Source organism: Streptopelia decaocto (assembly GCF_964273445.1).
Source record: "Streptopelia decaocto genome assembly, chromosome: Z".
Classification (NCBI taxonomy): domain Eukaryota; kingdom Metazoa; phylum Chordata; class Aves; order Columbiformes; family Columbidae; genus Streptopelia; species Streptopelia decaocto.
This window is the reverse complement of record NC_138657.1, coordinates 56171534-56189272: the sequence shown is the minus strand read 5'-3', so window position 1 is coordinate 56189272 and position 17739 is coordinate 56171534. Positions and strand designations below refer to the sequence as shown.

The window sequence follows — 17739 nt, the reverse complement described above, 5'->3', positions numbered from 1 at the left end:
CCCAGTAGCCTCTCCTCCCTCCACGGCCCACTCCCATCTTAAAACTTTTAGGCCTCTTCTTCATTCTTCTTCCTCCCGTTGAAGGGCTCTCAGATCCCACCATCTCCAGAGGAGGCATTCACCTGACCACACAGACAGGGCAGGGAAGGAGTGGCCAACAATAAGTGGGCAGGTTGTTGCCAGGTCTCACTCTACAGCTCCCCAGCCAGCAAGACATTGCAAAACAGGTAGCAAGGTCACATACTGTTGTTTACTTTGGCTGTGCTTGGAAGTTAAAACTTGCCTATTGCCACTGCTATTGGTGAGAAAAGCTTCCACAGATTTCAGCTGATTTCCACAAGTGAGAACTGAATGATTTGTTACCAAGTCTCTTTTTTTACCTGGGTGTTTGGAGGAAAGTTAAGGAAGCCTTTATTGCCATTGCTATGTTTTGCAGAACTATTTGGACGGTGGTGGTATTTGTACGGCAGTTTTAAGATGCCTCCATCACCTGCTAGAACATATAATAGCATATACGTTTTTTATGTTCTTCTTTATTTCTCCCTGCAGAATAACATTTTCGAGAAATTTTGCTTCCCCTCCCAAACAAGGCAAAATAACAGGGTAAACCATATGTAGTCTTTTGGGGAAAAATATGGCATAGCAAGAGTTAAGGACATTATTGACTGAACCAGCTGTACAGCATTACGCTATTTAAATAACATAATTCTGCTTATGTGCGCTGTGTAAAATTAGGTGTAGAAAAGAGCTAGAGGCAAAGCCTGTTCTAACTCCCTAGTATATTAACTATGAAATTTAGACTTTTTAATGGTGTGAAACATATATAATGATTTGTTCATACAAATGCATGGGCTAAGGCTTGCTGCCATTTAACAAAGAAACAACTGCTTCTTTGCCCTGGAGAACAGAAGATGGTCACTGGCAGGGAAGGATTTAGTATTGAAAGAACAGTGTGCTCTGCTGTCATTGACTTGTTTTTACTGGGAAAATGTACCAAATTAATAGAAATGTTAATTGACAGTTATATGAAATGCAAACTTGGCCTGACTATGGCCAAGGGCAGATCCGTGTTAACTGCTTTTGTCTGAGATGATCACAATTAGTCACCATATTTAAAAACACGGTGTATTACTACATTAAAAAATTCATTTAGTATTTTCTAACCTAAGGGATTCAAAGAGACAATGGAGGTACCAAAGAGCTGATTTTAAATATGAGCAAGGAACCCTAAGAAAAATGTTCTGTTGGTGGATGCAAACAAGTTGCCTTGAATCAGGGCATCTTGCAGCATTCCTCACCACTGCTTCTCAGTTTTTAGTCTCTGTTAACCTGCTTTGGGAGCCAGGATGGGGAAACGTGTGACTAGACTTCAGGCAGGATAAGGCTCCCTCCTGACCAACTTTCTGCAGGACGTCTGCACCATTAAATATGCCTTAAGACTTGCAAACACTCAAGAATCAGACCAATTCCATACACTTTATAGTATACTGTAATTACAAACTAAAAATAGGCAGTATGGTTATTTCTTTCATAGTCTTCTTATTTTATACAAACCATAAATGACTAGCCACTACTCTATGTTATTATTTACAGGAAATTGTATACAATATATAGTTAAGAGAGAAAATAATGGGTGTTATGCCAACTATACTTACAGTAATCCTGGATAAAACACACTTATTTGTTTTTCACTCTTCAGATTGTGGTCACACTCTGTCTTAGCTGAATTTCCCTGTAAGCCAGATACTACTTAAGTTGTTGTACCTAATTATACACACTGAGCAGTCCTGTTTTTCAGTTAAAGACTGAAATGAAGAAGGACTTTTGCTAACACTTATTCTCAATGCTATTTTATTGTATAAAGACTTGTCCTTATATGTAAATATCTGAAGTTTTCATAAAGATAATTAAAATCATAGATCTAGATTTTTAACAAACTTTTGTTGTCTTACCCAGGTCTGGTATCATATAATGTAAATTTCTTTAGGTGATAGTGAGGAGTGTAAAAATCTCTGTCTAGAAGCTGATACTATAAGAAGCACACCCATTGCCTGCCAAAGTACCCTATAGGAGTTTTGACTTTAATTTGTGTGAAAATTGTGTATTCCCAGTTGCCTCTTCTGATTCCCTTGTGTGTCATCCAGAAAAACATCTGGGCAACCTGAAAATTTACAAGAAGGAAGGAAGGAAGGAAGGAAGGAAGGAAGGAAGGAAGGAAGGAAGGAAGGAAGGAAGGAAGGAAGGAAGGAAGGAAGGAAGGAAGGAAGGAAGGAAGGAAGGAAGGAAGGAAGGAAGGAAGGAAGGAAGGAAGGAAGGAAGGAAGGAAGGAAGGAAGGAAGGAAGGAAGGAAGGAAGGAAGGAAGGAAGGAAGGAAGGAAGGAAGGAAGGAAGGAAGGAAGGAAGGAAGGAACCTGGCTTTTAAGCATATTCTTTGAAGAGATTGCAATATGAAAAGGTAGTAAATTTTTGACCCTTTGACCCAAAGACATAAACAGACTCCTATGACTTTAACGTTGAATGAAGTCCTAACTCCTGTAACCTCATTTAGGTGTTCCTGACCCGGCAGGGGGATTGGACTAGATGAACTTTCGAGGTCCCTTCCAATCCCTGACATTCTGTGATTCTTATTGGCTAATGAGGAAGAGTTAGGGATTTTCTAGTGCTTGCAGTCTGCTTTATGAATAGGAGCCTGCATGAACCAAGAGAGAATCTGTGCTTCGAATCCCAGTTTTCAAGAACTCATAAATTAATTATATTTTAAAGATATTTTTAGTTCTGGATTCTATTTTAAACGAACAAGCAAAACCCCAAACAAACAGACCAAGAACACCCTACCAGCAAGTGAATTCTTACAGTCATCAAGAATATTCTGGGAAATGAACACGGCTTTTAAACATCTCCCTCTTTCAGTGCAATGGAAACAACTTGAGTAGAACAGGAAAAGCTTTGTATCTCCTGTGACAGAAAACCAGCCAAAAAAAAACATAGACTCAAGAAAAAGACAAAAATTGAGATGTAACGAAAAAGTGATGTAAGATCTGGTCAGTGAACTACTCACTAACACCAAGGTTTATGTGGTCAGGATTGCTTATTTGAAGTCGACCTTACGTGAGTTTTTATCAGAAACTACAGCCGAAGCTCCTTATTCATTACTCAAGTAGTAATCCTCACATTCATAGTAATATCTGGGCATGCCTCATACAAATAGCTTTGAATTTTCTTTCAATCTGTACTCAGAAACTCTCATGTCTGGGATTCACTTTAAAAATCTTGCCTATTTTACTATTATCTATCATGGACGTTTGAGTTGTAGTATCTATAGAGTGAGCAGCACCTGTACAATATGCACTGTAAGAGATTTTATTGCTTCTAACAGTATGTATTGTACCTCAGCCACACAGGGTAGCAGTGGACTATGCCTAACGTCTGACATTCTAACATGGTTTAAATAAAATTTAACTCCATAATTAAATTTAGTGCTGTGATTTTGCACTTGCAATTATCCACAAATATTCACTGCCTTTTTCACATATGCAGTTTAGCACATTAGCACATACAGCCACTTAGCTCACTTATTATCATTGCAACATTTTTTCATATTAATGTCCAGCAAGTCTCTGAGGCTTATTTTTTTTTACTCTTTCTACTGTAAAGGTACTATCAAAATAAACATGTAATAATTTTGTCCCTTTGCTCCTTTTCTGTTCTTACACATGGGAAATTCTATTTCAATATGAACTTTGCCCAAGAAAGGTCTAAAAGGTGAGGCTGCAATTGTTAATTTTAAATGGAACTCAAGCAATTTCATCCAGTAAAAGCTCTTTGTAGACAAAATCCATTAATAGTACTATAGTGCAATAAGCCTAGAATAGGCACTCTTTTGTGTTTTCTTTGCAGACTAATATTCTACTGGTGAATAAAAAAAAAAAAAATTAAAAAACATCAGCCATACAAACAGGACAGCAATACAATTACGTTACCAAGAGCAGCAAGAGGTACATCTACTGAAAATATCTTGCTTTCTATTGAATATGCACCCATTAGACAAACTTTGATTGCTACCTGCTTTCTGATTTTCTGTATACTCACCCTTCTGTTGCTGTACCCTGTATTTTCAGTTGCATTATTATGACGCCTCAGCCTGTAGCACTGGATGCAGTCATCCACTGCTATGCTGTCACATTCTATGAAGCAAATGACATACTCAATGCCATAACAGAGGAGGTGGGAAGGCTTATCCCTTGCAGTAAATCCAACTCAGTCAGCAAGCTGTTCTTTGGTTTCATCAGGAATATTAAAGGTGTATTCATATTAAGATCAGTTTCGTCTTTGTCACTCGTGATACACCTTTGTACACCTTCATACTTACAATTCTTACGATCCTTGTTTGCTTTGTCTTTTTCCTCTGAAGGCTTCACATGTTACCTTGTCTCTGTGTATTCGTATACATGCATCAGAAGATACTGTCTCTTCTGAAAAGCTCAATAATCTAAATAGCGCTAGGATCCTGATCCCTCTTCCCCCATTCTTTGAAAGTGGAACAGGAAGATTATGGTTTGCCAGAAGTCATAGAGAAACGTCTGCAGGAGAGCCAAGAACCAAGACTGGATTTCTCACCTCCCGAGTCAGTGCCATAGCCACAAGTCCAGCCAACCTTTCTTGCTGATGTCTTGGCAGCTGGATTATAAACCTATCTTATGAGTAATAAAACCAGTTAGTGATGATCATCTGAACAGCACAAACCCAGTAACACTGCAGGTGTGCTAGGGAGCAGCTGAGAAGGTCAGCTGCATTGCAATCAAGAGTGCAGGACTGAATAAAACCAAGGGCTTGCGCACTTAGAAATGCATTTCCACTCAGGCAGTTTACTGTATGGGTGGGAACTTTATATTAGCTCTGTCCCCAATTTCCCACTGTTCCTACAGGTTTTCAGGGTCCTGGTCTAAAAACAGCATGTGAACTCAGTCACTTCAGTGTATATTTCACCTATCCTACATGCAATTACAGCTCCAAAGGTGGAGGAAAGCAAGGGTGTGAATATTCTGAGTCCATCTTGAAGAATTCTTGGTTAGGAATAGACTGCATTTGTCCTTTGAGCATCGTTCACATAGTCCTGAAGACGAGAAAAAACAGCAAGTAGCTGGCCCACGAAGGGAAAGGGGAATTACAATTTCAAAGACATTGACAGAGCTCTCAGTCAAACTAAATCTCAGATCAGGAAAAGAGGTCACAATTGTCAGTTTTTTTAAAAGCTCGTTATGAGTTAGGTGTTCTGTGTGGCAACTGTATAGATTTCAGTTGTGGGAGCAAGTCCAAAGCATGCTTTACTGGGTCCTTTGACTCTCGCTAAAGTGTTTTTCTTTTTTCCCTTGAATGAGAGGCCAGCAGCCTAAGTTTAGGCTTCTTAACCCATCTGAAGAATATGTGAGGATGAATGTCTCTTCTATTTTATTTCTGTTTTATTTCAGCAGAAAGGATAGATAGATAGATAGATAGATAGATAGATAGATAGATAGATAGATAGATAGATAGATTTGGATCATATCTCATTTTTGTAATCCTGGCTAAATAATAAGCTTTCTGTTTAACTAACATCAAATTTGATGACTTGCTTCTACGTGGAGGGTTTAAGAAGAAAAGGAAGGTGAGTCTGTTAATTCATTAACATGTAACTCTGTTAATACTGAGGTAATTATGGCTAAATATTAATATTAATCTGAACACATGAAAAGTCATAGGCAGTGGTACTAAAATAACAAGAAACTGGGAGGATCTTTCAAGTAAACTTGTATATATTGTGAGGAGAAAAAAAAGCATAGGACATTTGTCTTCATGGCAAGTTTTCCTCATTACTATTGATTAGTATTGATCACTAATTCTTAATTTTTATCCTGTTTAGCAGTTTGGCATGCATATTTAATACACTGTCTCAGAGCCTTGAGCAAAGGTAATGGTTTTTACATTTTCACTGTTTGATATCTAGCTTGCAGAGGTCTAAGACATGTTACTTCGTACAAACAGATATTGGTAAAATTTCCAATAACTTCAGTTGGACACAAATAGACCCTTCCAACAGAGACATTTTAACCTAGATCCTACCAGGTCCTGCCTGCCTTTCCTGATATAATTCCTGCTGCAGATGGGCAGGTTCGGGTTTATCTCTGCGGGGACAGTGAGAAGAACATACCTCACTCGTAATTCTCATGGAGGAGGAGTAGATGGAAGGCACAGTATGGTCATATCTAACTTCATTTTAGGAAACTTTTTTACTATCTGAATTATTTCCCAAATGTGATTCTATCTTTCTGCATATCCCAGATCCTCACAGAGAATTATGTATCATGCTGGAAAACAAGTAGAGGAATAGAAACCTAACAATTGTGGCTATAGTACAGCAAATGTTCAACATTTTATCAGAGTATGCAAAGTGATTTCGAAGACTGAAGAAATTGAACATCTACTGAGAAGAAATACCAACTTTGAGTCTTTACATAAACAAGAATGCAGAACTGTAGCAGTAGAATAATTAAAAAACACTTTTCCAGCTTGCAGAATGGTCCAGTGTCTTTTTAGAGTACAGTCAGGATGCATCGTTGACTCTGGGAACAAGTAAAATACGAACAACAGGAAACCTAATTTGATCTCTCAAAACAGCAGAGTCCTCTTGCACTATTTAAGTAACTAACCTTAGAGGGTGCTGCTTTTCTATGGTGCTAGACTAGACCCAGGATTACAGAATTATCAGCTGTTAGTCCCAAATCTCTATCACTGTGCAGTCTGTGCACGCTTGTCCTCTCAGAATTACGGCTCACAGAAGAGTTCATTGCTATTGTTTGCTCACTGATTGCTAATGGGTCTCTATGGCTTCCTATGCTCAGGAAGAATGAAGCATGGCCTGGCAACTAAGGTCCTAACTCTTGTTTCTGAGCAGAAAAGGGGCCTCTCTCCAAATTAGACAGGTTCAGGTGGGAGAACTAAATCAAAAACAACATACAAACTGTATCAAAGTGGACCCTTACCTCCCAGGCAGGAACTAGAAAGCATCCCCTCCTCAAGCTGGGTCATGTGCTTAATGCTAAAATGTTGGACATAAAAAACAAAACTATTGGTGGGACAGGGGCAAGGGAGGAAGAAAGAAAAGAAATCTAACATTGCACCAGTGGAAAAAAATGCCACAGACTGTAAACCACTGGTATGTGACTTAATAGTCTGTCATTGTTCTTAATCCTGTTATTGTTTTATTTGCTATTTGTTTCCACAGCAGAATTCCAGCAGTGATAGAAAATGAATAACAGTGATGCAGAATGGAGTCCATCTGAAGCTGTCCAGTGGTTCTTTCTCTCCTAGATCATTGCTATAATGAGGTTTAATCCTGCAACCTTTCTGTCTCCAATATCCCCACTGAATGCTTTGGGAATAGCAATGCAAGTAGGGAGCTGGCTAATTGGACAGATGATCACTCGTTATTCAATATCCAGCTACCTTCGGCTGCTGTCACTCAGTATATTTTTCTGAGAGGGAGCTTGCTTGTACACTAGTAATCAAATTCCCTCTGTTTTAGAACGTTATCTCCATCCATTTTGTCTTTCACTCTCATTCTTTTCTTCCAACTTCTTTATCCATCCGTCAGTCATTGTCCATGTAACCAAATATATTTTGAATTGATATAAAATGCCAACAGCACTAACTCCTTTGATTGTATGTCAAAGCCTCCTCTGTGGGTTGTGGTTCTGCTTATGGTTAAGTCTTGTGAAAGATTTTCCTGTGGTTTTGTTCATCCCTAGCATGAAGAAGCCCCACCACACTTTGTAAATAACAGAGTCCATACTCTTTGGCCATCATTAAGTAGCTTTGACTGGCCCCAAAGAACACTACAATCTATATGGAATAGCTAACACACTTAAAAATGCCTGGTAGAGATCTGAATTATTTTTCAAAACTTCTTTCCAATAACAGGTAATCGCTTAAAAGTCCAGTATCACAAATATCAATACAGATCTCTACTATTAGCCTGCACAGGTCTAATTTACCTACTCAGTAAAGCAAAAATTTACATGGAAAAGAGAGACTCGACTGTGACACTAGAACAGTTTCTATAACATGGGAGCTAAATATACCCTTATAAACATTATTGCTCTCTCATGATCTCTCTACAAATATTTTATTTCTTGCACAACATGCTATCTAAACATACACGTTAGCACAGTAAAGTTTAGTTAAGGATTGTCTGACCTTCAGTAGAACAACATACAAGCAAGAGATTTTAGACAGCAATTCCACTCTATATTATTATAAAAATAGCTGTATTGATAAACATTTATTGGGAGCAAAGCATTGTAGTAATGGAAAGTGCTACCTTACCTACTAACCAGGTATGTGGTCATACGTTATAAACATTTACATGTACAGAGATCGTTGCTTAGAGTGCAAAGACTGAAGGAGATTCCACCAGTATGTTATATGATACAATTGCTTTTTAAGAAGAAAAGCAAGTCTCCCATTGTTCTTTCCCAGCCTATGTGGCATGGAATCTTTGAATATAGGCAAGTGTACAAAGCAGGCCAGAAAATATGTTTTCAGATTTTGCAATTATTAACATGTATGAACAGAAGCTTAAATAAGAGAGAGTAGAAATCAGTTTTAAGTTTCAGGCATAACATTTCATTAAAGCACCCGCTACTCATGTCTGTGGTATATTGTAACTGTCTGAGTCTTGTAAATTAAGATTCACAGTAAACTTTATCTGTGATCTTAAAGAAAAGCCAGGCTAAATGCTGTCTTCTGAGCTGAACCTGTACTATGAAAGACCATATAATTTCAGAACAAGTGTGGATGATAATGTCAAGTTTAAGCATGTAAATTCTGCACTGATATACACTATGTGTAACTCAAATTAAGATAAAAGCATTATGTGGTTTATCTATCAGCATTTGGTCCTCAGATTTAACTGAAAACTCTATCTACACAAAAGGATTTCTAACATTAGGTTTTACGTCTGCAGTCTTTCCGGCATCCCAAAAGTCAGGAAATTAGGACAATATGAGAATATTGTTCTAAATCCAACACTGAAGGAAACAACAATTCTGACATTTGAGCCAGATTTTGTTTGACTTTCTTCATGTGGACAGGCAAGGGGAGGCAGTATTTTTGCCAATGAGTTACTTGCTTTGCTTCTTAGACTGGAAACCTGAAGGAGAGGCTGGCTTTGTAACAAAAACAGGTGGCCCACAAAATGGAGACATGGCTACCAACAAATTTCACATTATCCACTAAGTCAGCATACGGTGACTGTATCAAACTCCTATTAGTCACCCTAAACTTGAGATTTTGTGACAAGCCTTCCACTCTCATTAGTGACCCACCCAGTCTCCAGCTGCTCCTTGTCAGTTAAAGATGCTCATCATAGAAGTTAATTACCAAGGCACATTGACATCGAACAGCACATTTATGTAATCCAGAAAGGAGTTGTTCACTAACCATAGCAAACTCTTCCTGTAAATCCTTTGCAAAGCACAGTGGTTGCTCTTTAAGGACTTTCTGGATGAGATTCTTCTACCCTGGAATCAATAGCTGGCCGCCTTCCAGACCAACATGTTGAGTCTCAGCCTCAGTGAGTTTAGGGCTGAGTGATCAGGGATTCTCTGCTTGGACCTGTGGAACTAACCCACCTTGGTGATGCATGGTGGTGGGTGACTTTTATGTTATTCAGAGAAATTTTTATGGATTCTTGATGTTAAAGAATAATCTCACTGATTCCAGGTGTGCCTACAAGACATAGGCACAAAGGATGCAGGCTGCAGCAATGCAGGCTGCCTTTAATCAGTGGTTTCATTTACCATCCAGTGCTGAAGTCGCGGAGTTTTGCTAAAGCCACAAGCCACCTTCATATCAAGGGCCATTCAGCTGATATCTTATTGCTAGCAAATACTCAGAAAGTATTGCCACAGCTCTAAAATTTCCTAAGTACACAGAACTGTGTATTCTATAACGTAGTTTTCATGCTAGCATTCATGTAATAATACAGTATTTTGATGGTAGCTGAACAGTGTGTTTAGTTATACCTTTAGTTCCTTCCAACACTTCAACTTAGTAAAAATTTTAATTCATTTAGTGTGTTCAATTATTTTCTGGCAAGTAATTATTTTGACAAACATATCCAGAGCATCAGTACACCATAGGCCTTCAGTTCATTCTAGCTATTTAACTGCAGCCTTAACCTTGTTCTTAGGAAAAACTAAACAAAATGAGATCATGGTGGGGGTTCCGCTAATTACGAGTTAGTATGTTTTATATGCAATTTATGTCCTAGATTTTCCAGCCCTTACTCCTAGAAGCCTTAGGGAGAACCTGATTTTAAGCAGCAGAAATATTCCTACTCCCAGAACTTCACATGTGAAATTTCTGGTACTTCTATTATTTTTACTGAAGTAGTAAACATCAGAACATGCAAACCTGATGATCTGATCCATGGAACAGCTGTTTCACATCCTAAATAAGCAAGTGAGTATTTGCTATGAAGTTCAAACAGATCCAAAATAAATATACCAGTCTTCTTGTATTCAACTGCCTTGAGTTATTCCTACCAAGTATCAAGTCAAGTCTCCAGTAAGGCAGAGGAGGAGGAAACCTGAAAACTGGAATTCTTCTTGGAACACTAGTTAATTTTTAATGGGCAAAAAATAAGAATGTGTCTACAGCAAGAGTGCATTAGATCCTGCCTTTCATTGGCAAAATAGAGCTTCCAAGCCCTTAGGCGCATTATTCTCTTCTAATGGTTCATTTCCTCTCTACTGTTCTACCTGCAAGAATTTAACAGATTATTATCACTCTAAATAAAATACTATAGTTTGCTTTCTGTAGGAGTTTCTCAAGAAAACGTGAGGCACAGATGCATTTGCCTATAACAGACATTAAAATGTTTGGAAAACAAGGCATATGAATAACAAAGCAAATTGTTCAGAGTTCCATGACATCACTTTAAAGTAATTTTTATAGTAACTTGAAGTTTTAAAATCATTATTATACAATTTGCATTTTTATTCCTTCACTGTTCTTTAAAAACAGCAGCTGCTCTGGTCCTTTCATCCCCCATCCTTCATCTGCCCCTATATCATCTCAACATGTCAAAAAAGTCTTGTAATAGTGGAAGTAATGTGTCAAAATGGTAGTCCTTTCTGTGCTTACATATATTAATTGCATAGCTTCCTAACAAATGAGCAAACATTTGATTCTTAGTGCAAAAGCTGAGATTAGTTTTCCACTTCTTAAGAGGCCCCTAAAATTAGGAGATTGAGTTCATGGTTACAAGTGAGTATCAGTGCCCTGGAGAGATTTTCCAGGAGGTTGGGCAGATCCAGCCTTTTCCAGGTTTTGAAGGACATGACCCACAGGCTGAAGCCTTCCTTCAGTTAAGCTGGCTTTGTAACAACACAGCCTTTACAAGTTGCAAGAATTTTTATTGCACAGCATGTATTTTTTCTGCAGGAAGAGTTAGGTTGTGATTCACTGACTAATATGAATACCATGTGATTGGAATGAAACAATTAAAAAAAATTCACTAAATATTTCTTGAAGACAGAATACCTGATATCTGCTGATTAGACTCATGCAATAGATATGATTACATTTTTTATTCCTTCAGAGCTTACATGTATCCAGATCTAACAATCCAGTTAAAAGAGCAACTCATAGCTCGAAGAAGTAATGGACTCAAAATGACATGAGTGGGAAACAGTAATTCTCTCAGTCTAACAAAATACGTTAAATACCATGTGGAAAATAGCCTTTTACCATCCCATTTCTGTAAGTGTCACACAACATTCCATTCTCACATGCATTTTCTTTCACTGTCTAGCCCTTCGGTAGCACCACAAAGCTTAAAACTCCCATACTGGGTATAACAGAGCCAGCACCACTAAAACCAACCCTGTCCTACTCTTCCTTATGTTTCTTATGTATGGTGAAGTCTGAAATAACAGCATCTCCTTAGAATGACATGAGACGTAGATCATGAGTGGCATCCTTGGGTACTCTGGTAAAAGTAGTGGCAGTGCTCTGCTTAAATTCGTCTGGATAATTATATGGCTCTCATTTGAATTTAGCCTGTTAGCTTCTGCTAGAAGAGTTCTTATTGCTTCATCCTGCCAGCCTTTTTGCTTTCTTTATCCCTTTCAGCAGTCACCAGATTTCAGTGGCAGTTGGAGTACATACTTCTCTTTGTGGAATCAAGCATGCAGATAACTGCAACAAGGCAAGATATTAATTTAAAGTTGTGTCAGGCAGGACACACCTGTATTTATTTAAGATATGCATGAAAAATCTGTAATTTTCATGAATTTGTGCACTTTACTTTTATTTCAATTTACAATACAGCTTTACCAGGATGGCTACTTTCTACATTTTCCATGAGTTCAATGTGATTGAAATATTTATTTCCTCCTGCTGCCAAAATACTGAGAAAGAAGGTTATATTGGCTTGAAAATAGCCTGTTGGACATTAAAATTGTGCAGTTTTCTTCCTTTGATTGGACTAGATGATCTTTCGAAGTCCCTTCCAATCCCTAACATTCTGCAATTCTGTGATTTGTCTTTCTGTGCAAGTATCTCACAGACTGATCATTATATCTGGCTTCAGCATGCAGAAGGCAGCTTGTGATTTTTCGGGGATGTTTTCCCATCTCACCACAAGATGTCGGTGTGACACATTCATCCTGGACACGTTTACACTGGCACCGTGTTTCTCCCAGCCAACTGCCGCAAGCTGCGAATGGATCCCATTTCTTTCCTTTAAAAACCCACAAAATATATTGAGACCATAAATATGTGCAATGGGAGAAAGAGAGCAAGGACTGACAAGTGCAAGGCCACGACAACTAATGGCCTCACCTCAGTTGTGCAAAAAACATCCCTGCAATGCTTGCCACGCTAGTGGGTGGTTTCCCACCTGTGGTGCAATACGGGACGAGGCCTTCACACAGACAGAAAAACAGGGAACAAAAACCTGAGACACTGAGCTGACAATCAAGGACATCTATCCTGATCCTGCTGGATCTGCTCTGAAGGTTTAAAATTACCTCTTAATCAGTTGTTTTTAAAATGTATTGCTCACCTGAAGCATGCTATAGATATTTGAAGAGTATAGCCATAGAAGCATCAAAAGTTCCTCTGTATTTCAGCACCACATTCATATTTAAATTTGAAAGCCTAAAAATATATTCTAAATTGCCAGGATGCTTGCGTTTCAAGGGTGTTTTAATTTTCAGTTTACATATTCTCCATGTTATCAACAAAGAGATAAGAAAGACGGTGATAATTTCTGATTCCTTAGGTGGCAAAGAGAGATAAAAAGGGACTGGGACTGAGGAGAGAGCAGGATAGGAGAGCAGGAGGAAACTTCATTACCAAAATCTTTCCAATTCCTTATCCTACAGAGCAGAAAGGGATCCTATAAACTCCTGTAGAGCTTTGCATATGACATGAATTTAAAGGGTATTCAAAGCATCCTTCATGCTAATTAGGCCAGGCAGACAGTTCCAAGTATACTTAACACAGACGTTTGAAATACTAACACAACTGTTTCTGGGAGTGGATATAGCTGTCCCACCGCGAGCTGCACAGAGGTGGTGGTTTCTGTTTTCATTTAGAGTGCAAGTATAGGCAAGTTTACCTTTTTCTAGAGAAGATGGGAATCATTAAAATAAAAAATAAAAAATAAAAGAATGTGGTATTCCTGCACAGTACCTTTATTAATGAAGTGCAAAATTGGAGTAAAATAAGTCAGGCTATCATCACAGAATTCAGTAGGGACAGCAATAACTTTCAGCAATCTCTAAAAGCAAATCACAACCAACCAGGCATATGGCTTCACTTCAGGGTTAAAGTTTCCTCATCGAGTGAATCATTGGCTAGCAAAACAGAAAACAGCTGCTGAACAGATAATGGGCAATGCTCCAGGTTATTTTTATCACTATTTTAGTAAGCCATACATTCAGAATTGCATCCTTAAATTATTTCTGGAGGACAGTTTGACAGGGCAAGAGCTAATAGTTAAATAAAGTACCATAACTGTCCTTTCCCACAGTAGTCAGTTAAATGGCTGGCCATTAGTGTAAGTTATCCTGAACCTTTGATCTACCTTCAAAAATTTCCTTACCTTGCAATGCAGCCTTCATGAGTCTAACATAAAATAGCAACCTTAGAACTTTAATTATAGTTGTGTCTGCTAATCCTGCTCTACTATCAGCTCAATACAGAAGTTCACTTCTGATAGCTATCAAAATTCAACTGCCTAATTTTTTGTGAGTCCACTAGCAACCATCCCGTATTAGCAACAATCCCATATAAACTGACTTGCCATTTTCATGGCAAGGAAGGATATAAGAACAAGAGAGAGAAAGATCTCTGAATAACAACAGCCAAACAAGAAGGAATAAAAGTATCTCATTTGATTATTTCTAGCATTAGTGCAACTGAGGAAAATAAGCAGTTTTCACCATCAGTTGCCATCGTGCATTCTGCTTTACATTACCAAGCCCAACTAGAGGGATTTTCTAGCAAACACATTAAAATCTAGAAATGCTTTCCCTTTTCACTTCAATTTCCTCTCAGGTCTCATTAACCAAAGTATTAGAACTTGTAGGCATTATTTGCTCTGTGATCACAGAGTAGCAAGACAATTACAGCACAGAGAGCTTTCGAGGTTATCAGTCCTGCTCTCCAGATCCATGTAGTAGATGAGATCATAGATTAAAGCTGTTAAGCCACAGAAGATGAAGGCTACTGAGACAACGCGATAGCATTAAGGATTTGGAGTTTTCTTTATTATTTTGCTGGAGACAAATAACTCTGCCCTCTCCTGGAAGCTGTGAAATATTAGCTTTCACTGTGATTTTCCATACACTCTTGAGCCTGACTCCCTGACACACTGGAGAAGGCTCTGCTGTGTTTGTAGGTCACCAAGATTGCGGAGTCAGCCTTTCAGGCATCCCCTCTTTGAACAGGGATGGTTACTGTTCCGTTACTTCCTCCTGCCAATAAGACGGTTAACCTTGTCCATATTTTACCTATGCACAACTTCTGCAACGATATTCAACGCACTGGATATTTTTACAGTTTACCTAACCTGAAATCTGCTTCATTCCTACTTCAGTCTAACTAAATTCTTTCCCTCAGTAACTTTGCATTTCGGTTAGAAGAAATATAGAGTTTGTATCTATTGCCATGTATCCCTTGAAAAAACAGAATCTTTGAACTTCCATTTAAATCAAGAATCATTTGTCTGCTATTGATCATGACAAATACCACAATATTGTGATAATTGGACATGTGTTATAATTTTTTTTTTACTACTTATGCATGAAAACTGTGCATGTGTTGAAGCCACTCAAGACCCAAGCACTATAAATAGTGCTCTATTGTCAGTGGATAAAAGATGAAACAAGTCTCCCGGCACTGGAGCACAGTGCACCCTATTAAATGTTGAGCTCCGGCTGTGCTAAAAGTGAAAAGCGACATCAACCAATAAACCAGTCTGCGGGTAAAGGCATACGCCTGGGAAGAGTTTGCTTTCACTTTGCAGCTCCCCCAAGGCGACACAGGAGCAGCGACTCATCTTTCTGCCTCAGCAATGGCAGAAGCTGTTATAAGACACTGGGTGGAAACTCCTGTACGCTATCAAGAGCACTTTGCTGTCCAGGAGCTGGAAGCATGCAAACTGGACCACTCTCTATATGCTTTGCCAGGCCCTTCTACCTCTGCACGGAACAGCAGAATCACAGAAAGCACAGCTGGGGTCAGGAAGAGTGATGAGGAGGATGAAAACACACACTTTCAGGTCTTGCTGGACGTTGTGCAGTTCCGCCCTGAAGATATCATTATTCAGACTTTCGAAGGCTGGCTCCTGATCAAAGCTCAGCATGGACCCAGGATGGATGAACATGGTTTTGTATCCAGAAGCTTCACCAGACAATACAAATTACCTAATGGAGTGGAGAACAAAGACTTGTCTGCGCTCTTCTGCCATGATGGCATTTTGGTTGTTGAAATGAAGAACTCGGTGGGAAAGAATTAGAACTTTGTCCATAGTTTATTGGTGAGATGAAATAATTCTTAATATGACAAAATAATATTATTCAAGCAATGCTGTAGAGTGTAGTAAGCATGTGACTATATTTATACATTGCAGTAACTGAAAATCTTTGTGTATATTTTTCAGTATGCTGAGCTTATTGTTTGATGTGAAACATTAGACTGCTTGCCTCTGGCTACAAATGTGTTGGAAAGCCATGCTTTTTGAACAGTAGAAAATTTAGGCTAGTCACAGCCAGAGAATAAATAATCTGTTTGATAACATATTGAGAATAAAGCATATTTATGAGTTCAGTAGGAGGAGTTGTATTTCTAAGGGATAAACATTTGACATGCATAGTCTTAATGATTAAAGAAGTAATAAACAGGTTGTGAGTCTTATGGAAATTTAGATTATGTACCAAAAATCTGTTTTCAAATTTTTGAAATTTAATTCTTCTTCTTTAGGCTCTGGTAAAACCTCCAAACTGAAGTATACTCTAAAAAAAAAAAAACCCACAATAAAAAAGCAAACAAAAAAAAACCACTAAAAAGCACTATTTCCACAGCTTGAGCTTGTATACAAAAATCCCTTGAGAGACTACTTTTTAGAATTGTGCTGCATCTTTGAAACTATAGGAGAAAATAATAATCACTGACTATATTTGCTTGAAAACAGAGTAAATAGAAATTGTGTTTTCCGTCAAAGGCAAATTAATTTGAAAGAAAACAATCAAAGACATTTAAAATACTGGTTTTGTTTAACATATTTTGCTATCTATTAGCAGCTGAAGAAAAAATGTATTGCTCACAAGTACTCACAAGAATCAAATTCTTCCTTGTGAAGCCCTGGTAATACAGCAGCATTACTCTGCACAGATGCCTTTATTCTTACGTGGCTTAGCTAATCTTGTTGTTCAGTCAGAGTTGTTTTTTTTCTTCGTGTTGCTTGACAATTTAGGCTGAGATCCCGCAACTGTGTCTTGAAAAGCCAATTTTTCTGTCTACGTATATTCCCACTCTCTCCATATGAATGCGGTCTCTACATTAATCTAATTTTAAGTGCAGGGGTTTGTTACTACAGACATCAGTTTAATTCCTGTAACATCTCACATTTCGTGAGAGTGGCAGAGATGAAAAAATATCCACCCACTATATCTAGTATCTGTTCTTCTCAACGCTAAAAAAAATAATGCTGTGAGTTTGTAAATATTCAAACATTTGAGGAGCTGTGCAGCTGCAAGTCAAACTGTCTCCTTTTATGTGTACTGGAGAGGAGTATGACTGCTGTGCTATGAATAGTAAAGGAATGTGGAATGGAAAGTGCCAAGTTAAATACAGACTCTTTATGATAGCCATCTGCTGTTTGGACAAATTAAAAACATATTCAAATGAAACTGAATACAAATACAATTTTAAGAATATGAGAGAAAACGTATGAACAAAACCCAGGCTCTCACTAGCTGAAGCCAGAGAGTTCCTTTAGTTTAAAATGAAAACCTCTGATCTTGTACGTCTGCACGTGTCCATTGATTTGAAAGATTTATGTCATTGTTGTTTAGATTTGAAGATATTTGAAGCAATCGACTTTAGAAGAGTCAGTAGTCCAATTCTTGTATCTATTATTTGTGCTAAAACTCACACGGAATTTGTACAGGGAATAAGGTCTGGATT

At 38.1% G+C, this 17739-nt stretch overlaps 1 protein-coding gene across 1 annotated transcript; it reads left to right on the top strand.

Annotated features, from left to right (window-relative positions):
* Nucleotides 1-14821: 14821 nt before the first annotated feature.
* HSPB3 (heat shock protein family B (small) member 3) lies at nucleotides 14822-16574 on the top strand. Its single transcript, XM_082074851.1, is given in 2 exon segments — nucleotides 14822-15537; nucleotides 15539-16574. Coding segments are annotated over 2 exon segments (594 nt in total). The 5' UTR covers nucleotides 14822-15474; the 3' UTR covers nucleotides 16070-16574.
* The last annotated feature ends 1165 nt before the right edge of the window (nucleotides 16575-17739 follow it).